This window comes from Pteronotus mesoamericanus, unplaced genomic scaffold, assembly GCF_021234165.1.
Source record: "Pteronotus mesoamericanus isolate MK-2021 breed Mesoamerican mustached bat unplaced genomic scaffold, CSHL_Meso_final contig_347, whole genome shotgun sequence".
NCBI lineage: Eukaryota > Metazoa > Chordata > Mammalia > Chiroptera > Mormoopidae > Pteronotus > Pteronotus mesoamericanus.
The window spans coordinates 5944833-5960275 of record NW_026555137.1 but is presented as its reverse complement, the minus strand read 5'-3'; the positions used below and the strand labels follow the sequence as shown (position 1 = coordinate 5960275).

The 15443-nt window shown below is 42.4% G+C and overlaps 1 protein-coding gene across 1 annotated transcript in view; it reads left to right on the top strand.

Moving 5' to 3' along the window:
* USH2A (usherin) overlaps positions 1-15443 on the top strand; it is a 474416-nt gene that overhangs the window by 340632 nt on the left and 118341 nt on the right. Inside the window, 3 exon segments of the mRNA XM_054576584.1 lie at positions 1119-1321; positions 3159-3271; positions 13768-13957. Of these exon segments, the coding sequence (XP_054432559.1) occupies positions 1119-1321; positions 3159-3271; positions 13768-13957 (506 nt within the window).

Below are 15443 nucleotides of genomic sequence, written 5' to 3'. Positions count from 1 at the left end.
TATTGGCCCAGTTTGTTCCTGCTCTGTTCAGTGGACGCTTAGTTTGGAGCCGAGTTCACATCAATAAATGGTGACATTTAGAGACTTTTTTTTTTTTTTTAACATCTGCTCTCAGAAGCAGGATGCTTTTCAAAACGACAGCCAAGCCCAGCGAGGGCCCTCCCTGAGTCACCAGAAATGGTAGGTGGAAGTTCAGCCATGGAGAAAAATTGCCTGTGACTCATTTCTAAGCCAGTTAGCAAGGGGGAGGAAGCAAGAGAAGCAACTTGTGAATCTGAAATGAGTTTGGAATGGTCTTTCTAATCTTTTTGGCTTTATAAAGTCTCATTATAAACATTATAATATCATTACCTCCCAAGCAAGTGTTCCAGGTCATTAGCGGGGCACTTTAAGTGTGGAACCCATTTCCCTTTGCGGTGCCAAAGGTCAGCACCTTTTGTTTATAAAATAGAATGGATCACAAGGACAATTCTTCAACTAGTAAAGATGGGTTCTTAAGATAAAAATAGGTCTTTGCATAGTTATTTCTGACATGCTTGAATAATTGTGTAATTTAACGCCAAGCAAGATTTTTTTCTAATGTTAGATTTCATCATTACCTATGGTAATCAACATTCAAAATCATTTACATAATGACAATATTGCATTATTGCTTCATATTGCTTGAGTTACAAGCTAGTAACATCAAATGATTTTTCACGTTCCACCAGCCTCAATGCATTTGAGTTTTATTTTTTTGCTTAAGGAGTGAATTTTCTTTCCCTCCCCTCCCCCCGCCGTGAGATACAGGGTGAGGGGATGGGAGAAGAGACAAATAATAGATACGCGTTAGTGGTGCAGATGGGTGAATAATTCATCATCGTATCCCACTGCTCACATAGTACTAAAGATTATCATTGTGCTGGTGGTAAAAAAATTTTCACCAGCAATTCTTATGGTTTCTCACTGAGAGTGTGATAAGCCAATTTCCAGAGGACTACAGCCCGTGGTAGCTTCATCAGAGGAAAGCCGATAAGCAACGAACACTTCGTGGCACCCAAATACTAATCTGCATTTCGTTTAATAAGTGCTTTTTCAGAGACAGCTGGAGTTTATTCTGTTCCCTCCTTGCATCCTAGAGCCTCAGGGCATGCTTCCTCCAGAGGTTGTCGTCGTCAACAGTACAGCTGCGCGCGTCACCTGGATGTCTCCTTCCCACCCAGACAGCGTTGTCACCGACTATTCTGTGTATGTCAATAATAAGCTCTACAAGACCGGCATGAATGAGCCCGGGTCTTTCCTTCTCCGGGACCTGTCTCCCTTCACTGTCTATGACGTTCAGGTTAGAATGCTGTTTTGTGATAGTTAAGCTCATGGGTATGGTAAATAAAACATGCCAGGCTAGGCCTCTGAGCGGATGCCTTCCACCTTGGTTACAGATGATTTATTGGGTGGGGAAGGGGAGAGAGAGGAGGGAAATTGATCAGGATTAAATCTGTGTGCTGTGGGCAAACACATGAATCTCTGGAGAACAGAGAATGATAATAATATGGAAAACAATGGCAGCGAAGATGATGACAATATTCTTTTTGGCAAATCAGTTATTTGCAATAAATCTTGCCAAGTTAATACTGTAGAATTAAAATTCTCTATGCTAACAACCCTTCATAAAATAGCCCTCGATTTTAAAGCAGACATCTAGATGCACAAAAATACCAACTTTTTTGAACGCATCCATGTATATATGTCTTCTTAAAGGGAATACTAATTTTCATTTTTGATTTATTTTTTTAATGTAAATCTTTACATTTGTGTTTTGTTCATGTGTCACACAATAGAGCTGTAACACCAAAAATGTGCCCCCAAAGATGGAGCATTTGAAGATTGAATTAGTAAGGATAAGAAAAATACTGATATATTTCTCCAAAGCCAAAAAAGAAAAATGTCTGGAGCTTCATTTGAATACATCTCAGTAGTTTAGAACGTCAAGTTAGACTTTATATAAATGCACATGACAGGGGGAGAGAATATGAAAGTCCCAGAGAGGTATCTCAGATCTGGCCAGTTTGGTCTTATTCCCTGATTTTGCTGACCCCCAGTATGCAGCCATACAAAAACGGAATTGTGAGGACTCAATGAGATTTTTATTGGTGCAGGTACCCATCATAATATTTGGCATGTGTAATTTACATAATGCATTCAGTTGAGTTGATTTTGTGTTATCTCATTATTCACTGAGTCAAATATTCCCTAATATGTATGAAGTCTTATTGTCTTTATTTCTATTACCAGCAAGTATACCAGCAAATAATCTTTAGGTTATTCGGGGTTTAATTGGACATAAATCAGAGTGTAGGGCCTTGCTAATGTTTAAATATTTACTAAATAATACCTCAAAATACTATATGGCACAAATAAATGAAGGTCTGCTAACATTGGAAAAGGAAGAGTTTCCCTTTGATTTATCCTTTAAATGAGAACAGAATGATGTCATTTCTTAGGCGTTCCAGCGGCAATCTTTTGTACCTTCATTTCTCTCCCCCACCCCTTGCTGAATGTGTTCTTTTTATGTTACTAATGCTTGATGAACCCGATTTCTAATCTTTAGTTATTCCACCCTCCTCAGTTTTTATTCAGATGAGGTGGCAGAATTAAAGGGATGAATGATGATTTTCTGATGTGATTAAGGTTAAAATACCATTGCAGCTGGAATAAATGGATATAAAATAGCTCAGAATATGGGAAGGCTTGCCTGGGCCTCATTTTTTCACTAGACATGAGCATTTAGGCCATTTGTTGGAAAGTGCTGAGATTTCCAGAAGCTCCCGTTATTATACTACCTGGGTATAGATCCTGAGAGCTGTATACAGGAACCACTATTATACTTGCTAACTGTCACCTTGGCATCGCCCAGTCCTTATTTGGACTCCAGATAGACCGCTGTATCAGCCTCTTCCTGAACGGTCGGAAACGCACTCAACAGCACCAGCTGCCACGAAATCAGTGGTTGTAAGCCCGTTGCGGCACTCTGTGCTTAGCTTGTGCCCCAGGAGTCCAACCGGAATTAATATTCCATCCTCCCCAAGAGGCTGTTGAGAGATTCATGTGGCCTGAGGGTGGGTGAGATTCTGGATTTTGAAAATAGTCACGTGTGTGCTTTTCTAAACTACTGTTTGCAGGTCGAAGTCTGCACAAAATACGCCTGTGTGAAAAGCAGTGGAACCCAAATCACCACTGTGGAGGATACTCCAAGCGATATTCCAACACCCACAATTCATCGCATCACTTCGAGGTACATGATTTTTTTGTCAGTCCTTTAAAGAACTGGTCATAGTAATGAAAATCAAAATCAAGGGTATTATCCCAGCCATGACAATCTCAATGAATAAGTTGCTATAAATGTGTGTGTAAATCAGATTTTTGAGGTTATTTTGTCGATCTTCACTGGACATATCCCATGCCATTTAAGCTTTGATGTCCCCTGTTCCTGTTTGCCTGGCTTCTCTTTATTTAGTAGCCTGTGAACAAATGCTTGAAGCATGAAAGAGTTGGGTTTTTTTTTTTTTAATTTAAATGTGCCCTTCAGTGAATCCTTTTGTGAGACACAGAATACAATTTTAATTAGAATGACTCCCTTCTAACTTAATCTCTTTGAAAACATTAGACTTACATATATCAGATTGCCCTAAAGCTACAAATATCTGTAAAACACATAAGGGAGATAACATTTGGATAACCATTACCAATTTCATCAGGTTCTTGGTAGAATCTCTTCATTTTTCTGTGTGCTTTTATTGTTGACAAATGATTGTAAGTTGAAAGTGAGCCTCTTTCCAATTCAGAATTGTCGATAACAATAACACTAAAAAGACAATGGAATAGTATTTCCCAAGCCAATGGAGGCGGACACTGTTCATCCCTCTACGTCAAGTCGAGACTAGAGATAGAAATATGGGTATTTTTCACATCATATAGAGTGGGGCAAACATAGGTGTACAGTTGTGAGTACATGCGGAACTTTAATTATTACTTTTAATTATTACACTTTCCTTCAACAACTGTAACCCTACTTTTGCCCCGGCCAAGTGAACCCCCCCACCTACATACACACCTGCTCCCACACACACATGCACAGGCCCCGCATTCACACCCGCTGACTAACCCATCGGTTATAAAATATTTCAATGCTGAAGGATTCTTTTATGACATATGAAAATTTCTAGGTCTTTTTTAAAAATAAGTTGAAAAATACCTGTGCTAAATTGAGGATGAGTGATTAAAGTAATTGGAAAACCCCAAGTAATAGGATTCTTAGCTGTTCAGGGCAAAATCATGCCCGCTCTTCTTGACGCACCACTTCCGTCAGACACATGCTAGGTAGCTGAGCGACCTGGGGCGTGCGTGTTCATCAGCGGTGTCCTCTCCAGCGGGTCGTCCGCTCGCCCGGGAAACCACGGTCAAGCGAAAGGGGCACTGGAGACCTTTATTTATTCTTCTAGCAAACACACGTGTAGCTGTAAAAATGTCAGAGGCAAACGGGACACAAAGACGTATAAAGCGTGGTTCTAAATGTTGACGGTCTAGTCTCCTGGGGGGGACACCGTGCCAAATACATGCTTATAGAACAATGTGAAGAATGCCGCAGCAGAAGTTTATGGTGTGTGAGAAGTGAGTAAAGAGATAAATACCAAACTCTGCCCATGATTATCACAGAAGATGTGACGCTTGAGTTCATTCTTAAGGAATCTGAGGAAGAATTATAGTTAGTTGGGCAAATAGTGTCACCTTTCTGGCCTGTTAGCATCCCCGTGTTTCAAGCCCAGGTGACTGGCATGGCTTAGGTGACTTATTTATATGTAACTAAAAATAATATGTAAGCTCTATTAGAACTTGAACAAATGCCCATACGAGTCTCTTTCTCTCGAATACTTTTTACCTTTGAGAAGATTCTTGCAGATGATAGCAAGGGAAAATATTTTGTCGTTGTGGCTAATGATTGCTTATCCCCAAATATATTAAATTGATGGCAAAGACATTAAAAAGGATATTAAACAACAGAGCAAAAAAATGACAGAAGAGAGATTTCGACAGTTTTGGAAGCCATAGTTGGCAGAGAGAGGCAAATAAATGACTTTGTTCAGTGGAGAAATTTAGAGCCAAAGCGTTGGTTGGCAGAGGGGGGTAACGACATAAAACAAACTCATTTGCCCTGCAGAGCACCACAGTGTCTGAGCTCTTGCACGCTTTAAGGACTGTGAAGAAGGGGGAGATGGGATAAGGTTCAAAACTGAAATCGCAGGATTAGCTGAAACTCTGGAAAAAGTGGTTGGAAACTGGAATTAGTTTCTTCAGAGAAACAAAACCAAATGTTAAGACTCAGGACAGCTTGGACTCCGTTCAAGTGCAGCGGTTGGACCGTGTGAGTCCTGGTGCGGGTCTGGGAGTGGAGGCGGCTGATGTCTCAAGCAGATGGAAGGGAGTCTGCCTTCCTCCGCTTTTGCAGCTGATGGGACGATGGCCACCTACCTTGGTGAGAGCAACCTGCCTGATGAAGTCCACCAGTTCAGATGCTGATTTCATCCAAACAACCTGCTGGTGCACCAGAAATAACGTTTCGACAAACATCAGGGCACCTTGGGGCCCCGGCGAGTTGGCACATAACATTAACCATCAAAGAATTCAAAACTTTCTACCTCAATATCATGCATCAGGGCATTGGTTTCTCTCCCTGCACCTGGTGGATTCCACCACCAAAAGTTCAGAAGTTTATTCTCTGGGGAAGCCGCACAGCAGAACGTGGGTTTAGGGCTCTGAGCACAGGGGCGAGCTGGGATGGGAAGCAAAGGTCAGAGCCATGAGGAAGTGGATGGCAATCCTGGAGCATGGCCGCCTCAGCGGCCCTCCCCAGCTCTGTCCTGCAAAGCAAGTGTCTCGTCATGAATGCCCGCAGCAGGAAATTCGACATTCTTCTCCAGAAAAGCTTGAATGGCCCCAAATAAAGTACCTCCAGAAATTAGCAGGTGGAGATCCCCTAACGGAAGAGACATTCATAGGGAAGCACACTGATCGTCTGGAAAGCTTTCTGTCAGCTGTTGTGGTGCATGGCTCTCAAAGTGTAAGAGAACCGAAATCAAAGAAGAGAAATAAGTCAATAGAGACAGACAGTACAGAGTAGGAAAATAATACGATGACTGCAAAGAGACTTTAAAAATTCTTTATTACACAAAGGTTACTTGGAAAACATAATTAAAGCGGGAGTTGCAGAGAAGACCTTGTGAAAATAAAACGTGTAAGAGGTGAAGTAAAACTTCGGAAGAAACTTTAAAGAAAAGTCTCTGGAAATGCAGTCAAAACAAAAGATGTCAAGAAAAAAGTAATTATTAAGAAAAAAATGCCAGGAAGTCTAGTAGGTGGATAATAAGAGCGCCAGAGGAGAGGAAAAAGGGGAGGAAATGAAGATGATAAGAAAATATCCCAGGACTAAAGTCACCCATGTGCAAGTTAGGGTCTGAAGGTGCCAGCATAATAGCTGAAAAAAGAGCCACGTGAAGGGATATTATTGGGAAACCTCAAAATCCAGAAAGTTTCCAGGAAGACAAGACAGATGACATGCAACTGCATTGGAACAGTGTCATCAGACTTCTAAACAGCATCCAATGCAAAATGCAGCCCCTGAAAATTCTGATTAAAAAACACAAAGAGAGAGATTTTATTTTACCATTCCATACTCAGTCGAATGTCAGTTAAATTTGGGATTAGAATAAAAGCAATTTAAGACATGTGAAGAAAAAAATTAAAAACTGGCAAGTATTGAAGAGCGCCACCTAGTTTTAATAATGAATTAAGCTTCTGAAAAGATCCCAGGTTTCCTGAATTTGTTCATATATTAATTATTTTGTTGCATTTTACAATTGATTTCTAATTTACAGAGAGTAAAATACATTCTTTTTTGCCCCAAGTTCTATCAACTTTGACAAAACCATTGAGTTCTATAAATACTACCACAATCAAGAGATAACACAGTTCCATTATGTCAAAATATTTCTTCACGCAGCCTATAGCCAACCCCCTCTTCCTCCTCCCCAAAACTGAGCAAACACTGCTCCCTTCTAGCATTCATGATGTTGCCAGTTTCCTATTGTCATATAAGTAGCCATTTAAGTATGTAGCCATTTAAGTATGGCTGTTTTCACATAGGATAATGCATGCAAGATGCACCCAGTTAATGGGCATATCAATCGTCCATTACTCCTTATTGCTGAACAGTATTCTTTTGCATGAATATAGCACAGTTTGTATACAGTTTGGGTATTTTCTACCTCTTGGTGACTCTGACTAAATTAGCTGTGAACATTCACAGGCAGGAATTGGAAGGTCACCGAGATTTCTCTTCCCTGAGATGTCCTCACGTTTTTAGACCCCCCTGCACTTCCTTTCCTGGATCTTTGACTAGAAACACATGGTTTCTCTTGGAATATTGGCCTCCCAAGCCATCTCATGGTTACGTGAATCGGGGTGCTCTGGGGACAATGACATGAGAAAAAGTAGAGGAGAAATTAACAGGATCCCCCACCCTGACATATTCACACTCTCTAGACCGCAGGGACCCCTTTTCCCGGCCCCACTGGCCAGGAAGGGGGGTTTCCTTCAGAGGCACATTTGGCCGGGGCTGTCGCCGTGCGGCTGCTTGGCTGGAATCATCCTCCGAGCAGGGCCCCGAAGGAAGAAAAGAAAAGAGCACTAAACGAACTTCCCCCGCCCACCCCGGCTCCAGAGGCCCCTTGTGTTCTGCCAGGAAGGCTGGGTCAGCTCCCCTCCGGGCTGCTCTGCGGTACAGAGGTGGCAAAACAGACCGGGCGCGGGGAGGGGGGGGGGGCGCGGAGGCTCATCCAGTGAGGTCTGGTCACGCGTTGTCTCTGCTCTTGACCTGCCTCTGTTTTCAACTTTCCCTAGTCTTCGGGGGGTTCTCTTTGAGGTTTGTGCAGACTTTCTAGTGGTCGTCACCAGGAGAGAAAGTCCAACAGGCTTACTCCATCCTGCCCAGCACACCAAGTCCCTCCACTGTATTTCTCATCATTCCAATTCCTTTAGCAACTTCCTCCCTCCCTCCCTCCCCTCCTCCCTCTCCCCCTCCCCTCCTTCCTCCCTTCCTTACTTCCTCTTTGGTTTTTTCGTCAGAGATCTAGCAAACATTTGACAGAAATCATTCACAACCAACACACTGGCAAGTAAAACCTTTCCTTTCTTAAAATGATCCATCCCAACAGAGTAGTGTTTTCCAAAGGCAAGACTCTAATGAGTGTGTTTAGGCTGCCAAGCCGTTAATCAATATCATACCAACACCAAAGCAGTTAGCCTCCTGTGTGCATGTTATTGTTTGTGTAATTTCATTATACTTCTGGCAATGCAGATTTGTTAGTTATGTTTCTATTTTGACTTTTAAAAAATTCTCTTTATATTAGTCACCTGCAAAATCCAAGGTGAAATCCTTTCAGAGAAGTGGTAGTAGGTTGGCCATAATTCAATTGCATATAAATTAATTTGACATATAATGAGACATATATTTCTTAGATTCTGTGCATATCTTTGGTCAAATGTGGGCATCAGTAAAGTCTAACTTTTGTATATTTTAATACCATCTACAGGAGCACAGTGTGTGTGTGTGTGACTATATGCGTGGGGTGTGCAGTCTTTGTCTTTGGCCTTTTACACCTGGCTTTTGACAACAACAACTTTAGTACAAGCACTTAGGCATGGTTTTCAATTATATATGAACCAAAGATGACTTAGCATTCAAATGAGGATCAGATGACCCCTTTCTAATTTTATAGCCTCCTCCTCCAGAAACAAACTGTTTCTACATCACATTTTCCCTACTTGTCATATTGTTATCAGCTGCTTCTATATCCCAAAAGAATACTAACTACTGATCGATGGCCCGGACATGTCTGGCCACGGCCTACATGTGCCCTGGGTAGTTCATCTGTTTGCCTTGGTGGATTTGTTAGAGTGGAATTTAATCAATAGCTAATTCATTAATTCTGGTCCTTGAGAATGTAGAGACTGCCTTGGACCAAGGCAGCTGACGGCTCTGGCTTTGACTGAAATATGACAAGCATCGCCGCTCTCAGTTTCACTGGGTACTGGGCTGCCTGTGAGGTTGGTTTCTTTAGTCTCCATATAGGGTAAGGTGAGACTAAAGGTAAGCAGGGAAGAGCTTTTATTACGTTACTGCTGGTATTCCAAATGCGTGATTTCCAGGCACAAGGCTCAAGGGGAAGCAGAGAGAAGGCAGCCTGCACCTCTCACTGCCTTGAATTGGAAGCGTGGCGGTTTTCTCCCGGGTCCCCATCAGTTTGGGGCTCTGTTATTGATGAGAAGGCTGGGGTGTAATGTCTTTGTAGCATTGGCAAATAATTGTTTAAAAATTTGCCTCGAGCACCTGAATGTTATCCGTGACAGATTCACATACCAACGCTACAGAAGTCTTTACGATAGCAGCTCAGCCTGTGTGTCTCCCAATGGAGGTTAAACATCTTTATCTTTCGTAAAGCCCCCTGTGTTTTCATAGTACTTAGCTCAGGGCTGACTGTGGTGTGAGAGGCCACAGTTTGTAGAAAAAGAGTCTTTCCTTTCTTTGCCAGACCAAATTTGAAATAAAACTTTGAAACCTCTGTATTTTTATGACCTTGGATATCAAGGAATCTTCTCTATCCTTAATTTTCCCTCCCTGATTTTTTCAGTGACTGACAACTTGAATGCAGGAGTTAATAATTTGACAGTTTCAAAAAATGAAGCCACGTTTGTTTTATCCTCCTACTAAGGAGAAGGTTGGTGTGTAGACGCCCAGTGTCGGATCACTTTTCCTCACCCACATTCTACACCTCCTCCCTCAGCAATACGGGCAGTGGGAGGCATCCTCTAGTTCGGGCTGGAAATCTCTGTTCGAGTCTTCGAAAGGTGTGGGGAGAACTCCTGAAAGAGATCATATGGAGGATGCAGATCAATTCTGCAGTCCTAATCATAATCACTTTCAGGAAATCTTATTGTTCTGGTGGCCAATGAATTCTGATTATTCAGTAGATTACTTGGTTAGGAGGAGACCTAACAGATTAATGAGCTTATTCTTAAGACCACCACCACCACCACTAGTTCCATTTCTTCCCTTCCCGCTCTTCCCCAAACTCCTAATTTCTCTGCCTTTTGTGGCTCCCACAGAAGCAGCCCAATGACTGAGGAGGCCTTTGTGTGCCTCTCAGCAAAATCCAGCTCTTCCAATTAACTTGGACCTTTAACTGCCGCTTTACACCGGACTCTCTGGACACACGTTGGTTTCTTTCATCGGTTCCATTCCGAATCCATTCCTTAATTGTCCTCGGCACAACAGCTCTCCCTCCCGCTCAGACAGCTCACATATCCGTACAGGTTCCTCACACTGATGTCTCAAATGCCCCGGCCCTGTTTCCGCCCGAGTTCGTGTCACATGTATGCAATTACCTGCTGACTTTCTGTCGCGATAGCCACCCATCGCTTCCATAGCCTCAAGCCTCAGCCCTTAATTCTCGGCCAGCTCATCTTTTCCAAGGTCACTTCCTGCAAATGGACCGTCATCCTGCATATTATCATAGGTGTAGGCATATGCCTTTGATTTTTTTAATCCCCTGCATTCACTAAATACCAGTTTCAGTGCATTTTCTTTTGGCGCATTTTCCGTATCCTTCTTCCCCCTTGCCACCACCACCACCCTAGTCCCTGCTTTCGTCGCTGAGTTTATGTGGCCATCGCAATTCGGCAAAACGCAAGGGAGGAGAGGCTTTACTGGGTGCCCGTGGCTTGCCGCCTTAAACATAATCTTGTGGAAGCCCTTTCCTCAATTCTTGAAAACCTTTCAGGAACATCTTAGGGATTTCAAATAATTTTTAGTTGTGAGGCTCACTTTGGTAATAAGATGCAGGATCAAGTATTAAAAAGTTTATTAAAATACTGAGCTCATGCACAGAACAAAGACTCTACTATTGCATGGGCTAACCTCCGCTCACTGCTTGCCCTGTCCCTCCTCCTCCCTCTTTTCTCCTGTCCCCTGTTACCCAAATGTGTCCCCACCCAGTGTTAGTATTTTCTTGCCATCACTGGGCGGCCATCAAGGCCGTCTCTGTGGCAGGTGACACTGTCCTGGACAGCTGCAGGCTTTCCTCGCGTGGCCCCTTGGGCATCTGCACAGAGCCCGCTTCCCTGACGTGAGCGTTGCCCTCTGTAGCTGGTCTCTGGTGGTGCCAACCAAGCAGACCACCTCAAAGACTCTTCTTGCTGAAGTCCCATAATCCACAAAGGCTGCCCTCCTGGTCACTCTGCACTCAGGGGGTGCCGTCCTGGAAGGCATCTGCTGGCTCATGGACACTCAGTCGCCTTCACCATGCCAAAGACTGATAGTGAGGCTCTCTCGCCTTCCCGTCCTTGCAGCTACCCTGGAAGGTACCCAGCTGCTGGAATTCTCTAACAGAGAAGCAAGCCCCTCTTCTGTGGCCGTATTGCCTGGTGAACCCCCGTGTCAGCCTGTCCCAAAACTCCCTGCTAAGCTTCCTTTTAGGGATAGCAGCCGACTGGACGTTTCAAATTGTCGGCCGAAAGCTGTGTCAGTGTCCCTCTCGTTGGTTCTAGTGACAGATGGAGAGGGATCAAACCCGTGACTCCTGGATCGTTTATTTTCATGTACCTGACTCAGATCCTCAAAAGCATAACTGTTGATGTTATTGTTAAAAACATAGGTGGTCTCACTTCAGTTGTGCTGTGCAAGAAAGAAGTTACAAGGGCAGGTGTTCCACGTGTGTTTTCTAGTCTTTACTAATACACTGGCTTTTGTGGACAAGTTAGACCCTTGAATGTCACTTAAATTGTACTCTTTTCTGTATTGGTTCTGCAACAAGTACCAAAAAGGTATCTGAAAATGTGACATTCATTTTGAGACCTGGATGAAGACCCTAGAATAGCTACAGAAACCACCGAAGAAACTTCTCTCGGGGAGGATGTTTCCTCTCTGCAGAGTTTTATTAGTGAGTGCGTTATGAGTGTACCCCCATGAAAATGAAATAATGATTTCATTTTCTTTAAAAGCAGAATATAAGCCCTGGCTGGTGTGGCTCAGGAATTGAGCACTGGCGTGCGAACCAAAGAGTCACCGCTCCAATTGCTAGTCAGGGCACATGCCTGGGTTGCGGGGGGCACACGAGAGGCAACCGCACATTGATGTTTCTCTCCCATTCTTTCTCCCTCCCTTCCCCTCTGTCTAAAAATAAGTAAAATAAAAAAGTCTTTTTTAAAAAAATCATCATTCTACCCTTTTTAAAAAAGCAGTAAGAGCAAAAAATTTTCATTTTATATTTACCTAGTGTTTTGTTAATTGTAGGCCTTTTTTTTTTTTTCTTCTATGCTAAATTGCAAGAAAATGTCATGCCCAAATCTCTGGGGCTTAATTATAAACTTTAACTACTTTTTGCTCTTTTGAGCTTATTTAAAAAAAAAAATACTGAAGATAGTACAGGTTTATCTTCTAGGTTGTATCACTCTGGCAAGTAAACCTAATACAGAATTAAAGTTCTATAACATTAACCTCAGAGTAAATTATTTTATTCAGGGTTAACTCCTCTGTGAACAACTTTGTGTTATAGTCTTCTTTGCTATAGCAAATGAAGCAGTAATACATCATTGAATATGTAGATAAGTTTTTATCAGATGTTATGCCCTCACTGTATATCAACTCCTCATTTTTAAAAAGCGTATACTTAGATTTAGAACAAAATTGTGACTAAATTTTTAAAAATCAGACATTCTCAAATACATGAGGATATAAAACATATTTTGTTACGGGAGTCTCCATTTCCTGTGTGTCTGATCACAAATATATCTGACCATAATATTTAAAGAATTATTGGAGAAATTAATCTGTTTGGGTCAAAAATTAAGCTCTGTCTAAATAAAATGTATTTGAAGTTTTGAAGTTCATCAGTTTTATCAGTCGATACAATTTATGAAGTTTAATTATAGAGTGATAAGTTTTATCAGTGGACAAGTTATCCAGTGATAAAAAGATTTTTAGCAATTGGATCATTTATTTTGGCTACAAGTAGCAGAACACCCAGCAATGAGGGTTAAGCGCATGGTTCCGGAGGTGGATTGTGGCTGGCCTTGGCTTCGTCGTGATTCTTACTGTCTTTCTCAAATGGCTGCAAGATGACTGCATCGTGGTTGGCAGAAGGAAAGAGAACGGCGAAGACGTCAGCCGTGGCCAGAAAGAAAGACCACGGGGGAGCCCCACAGCAGCCTTCTAGTGACCTCTGTTTGAGCGGCTGAGCCTCACGTCGCGCTCTGGTCTGCGGGAGGCGAGGGAGAAGAGAAGGCCATTCTGCACAGGGGCCTGGTCTGCCACGTGCCCTGGTTTCCACTTTATTCACCAAGTCCTATCCTCGTGTCTTACGTTTACTTACCAAGCCAAAACTTTCTGTTGTTTTTCCTGATTAGCCACGAAAACTACGCTTTTCTTGTTTCTGAAATTTAAAGTGGGAGACCACTGGACTCTCCCAAACGCTTACAAAGTTTTAATTGATTCTCCAACATATTGCATGGTGATAGCATATATGAGTACCTATGGTAATATATGCATATTCTTTTGTGCAGCTTTTAGGAGGTTCATAGATATAGACCTTTAGAACAATCTGGAAGGTAAATTTAAAATCACATAAGGTTAATAGCAGCAATGTTAAATGTCATCTTTCATTATTCTCTCTGTTATAGATCCCTTCAAATTGATTGGACAACTCCAGGGAAACCAAGTGGCATCATTCTCGGATACGATCTCCTACGGACAACGTGGCACCCATGCCCTACAGCCCGGAAAAAGGCCCATGGAAAGCCCTGCCTGGCCGTGATGTGTCAAAAACATGAAGCCGTCTGTGGACACAGGTGCTATTCTCCTGAGGCTGAGGTAAATCTTTTCAAACCAGTCAGTGAAATATGTTTTTCCCACTAAAGAGTCCAGGTGAAATCACTTGCTTCTTAAACCATGCTTTACCATGATCAATATCCCTACCAGTCTTTCAAGAAGAACCGATGGAAAAGAAAGGAAGCTTATAAAAATCCTATTGTCCTCATGAGCATTTTGGCCTTCTCTTTTTTCATAACCTTCACAGGAAATATTAGTTTATTGAGATTATAAGGAACCTCCTGAATTTGTATTTGATTAAGTGACTTGATTTTTTTTTTTAAACAACAAATCCATTGAGCTACAAGTGGATGTTTGTTTATATGACACTGATGAGTAACTATGAACAGGACCTTTCAAGGTTTGTCAGAAATATTTTAAAATTACGACCATTTGCAGATTAATGGTCATATTAGTTGCAGTTTAGGAACCAGATCAATAATACAGCCAGACAGAGGAGTTTGTAAATAGCTTTTATTGACAAATGATGCAGAAAATTCTTACTTTGAAGGTAGGATTTCATATAATGAAATAATGTTCCTATTTATCAACAACATCACACATGTAATGACTGAAGCTACCGCTAAATTCAACAGATTCACTGCGGAAGGGTGCAGTAATTAAGAACGTGAGTTTTTGCAGCGATATGGATCAAAGCAGGAATGATTATGGCTGACACTGGCTAAGTGATAGTTGCCATCTGAGAAACATTATAAAACTAGCTGTTACGAACTTTTTTTTTTTTTGAACACTTAGTCTCCAGAATTGTCATTATGACTAAGTTTTACGTCACTCAGGCTATTAAACACGCACTGTCTGATGAACATACTTTCATAAAATTAAATTTAGGGTTTCTTAGAGGAAAATGCTGCAATAAATTTGCTCATTAAAGATGTTCTCTAAGAGAAAGAAAGAAAACGTTGATACATTAAGCAAACTTTTAGTTTTATATTAAGGATTCAGGAGACACACAGGTATTATCAGTGAGAGAGAATAGAGGAGGACAATTAAAATGTCACGAGAAAAACATTGTAAATTTCTGTTTGGGGTTCACTATGAATTACGCACGCCCTGAGTGAGAAGCTGGAGAAAAGTAGAAAGCGTCTGGGAGTCTGAGAACCTTCCGGCAGGATCCCTGTAAACGTCAGGAGCCCCTGCAGCGCACAGGCTCCCTCCGCGATTACAGCCACGGTTCTCAGCCCCCCGACCCCGAGCACCAGACCCCCAGGGACCCCGGCTCTGGGAGGCTGGGGTGCGGCTGTGAGAGCTGGCGTTCCTCCCATGGGCCCTGCTGGCACCTCAGCAGGGACCACGCTTTGAGCGTTACCAGGTGACGGAATTCCTGCTGGAAACCACAGGGGAAGGGACAGGCTGGCCACTTAAAGCTTAGTGCTTCCTCACCAACTCACGTGATGGACGTGGCCCGGTGTGTGTGCTGAGACAACTACCTGGGAGGCTGAATTAGGAGATTAAGAACTATTCTGTTTGT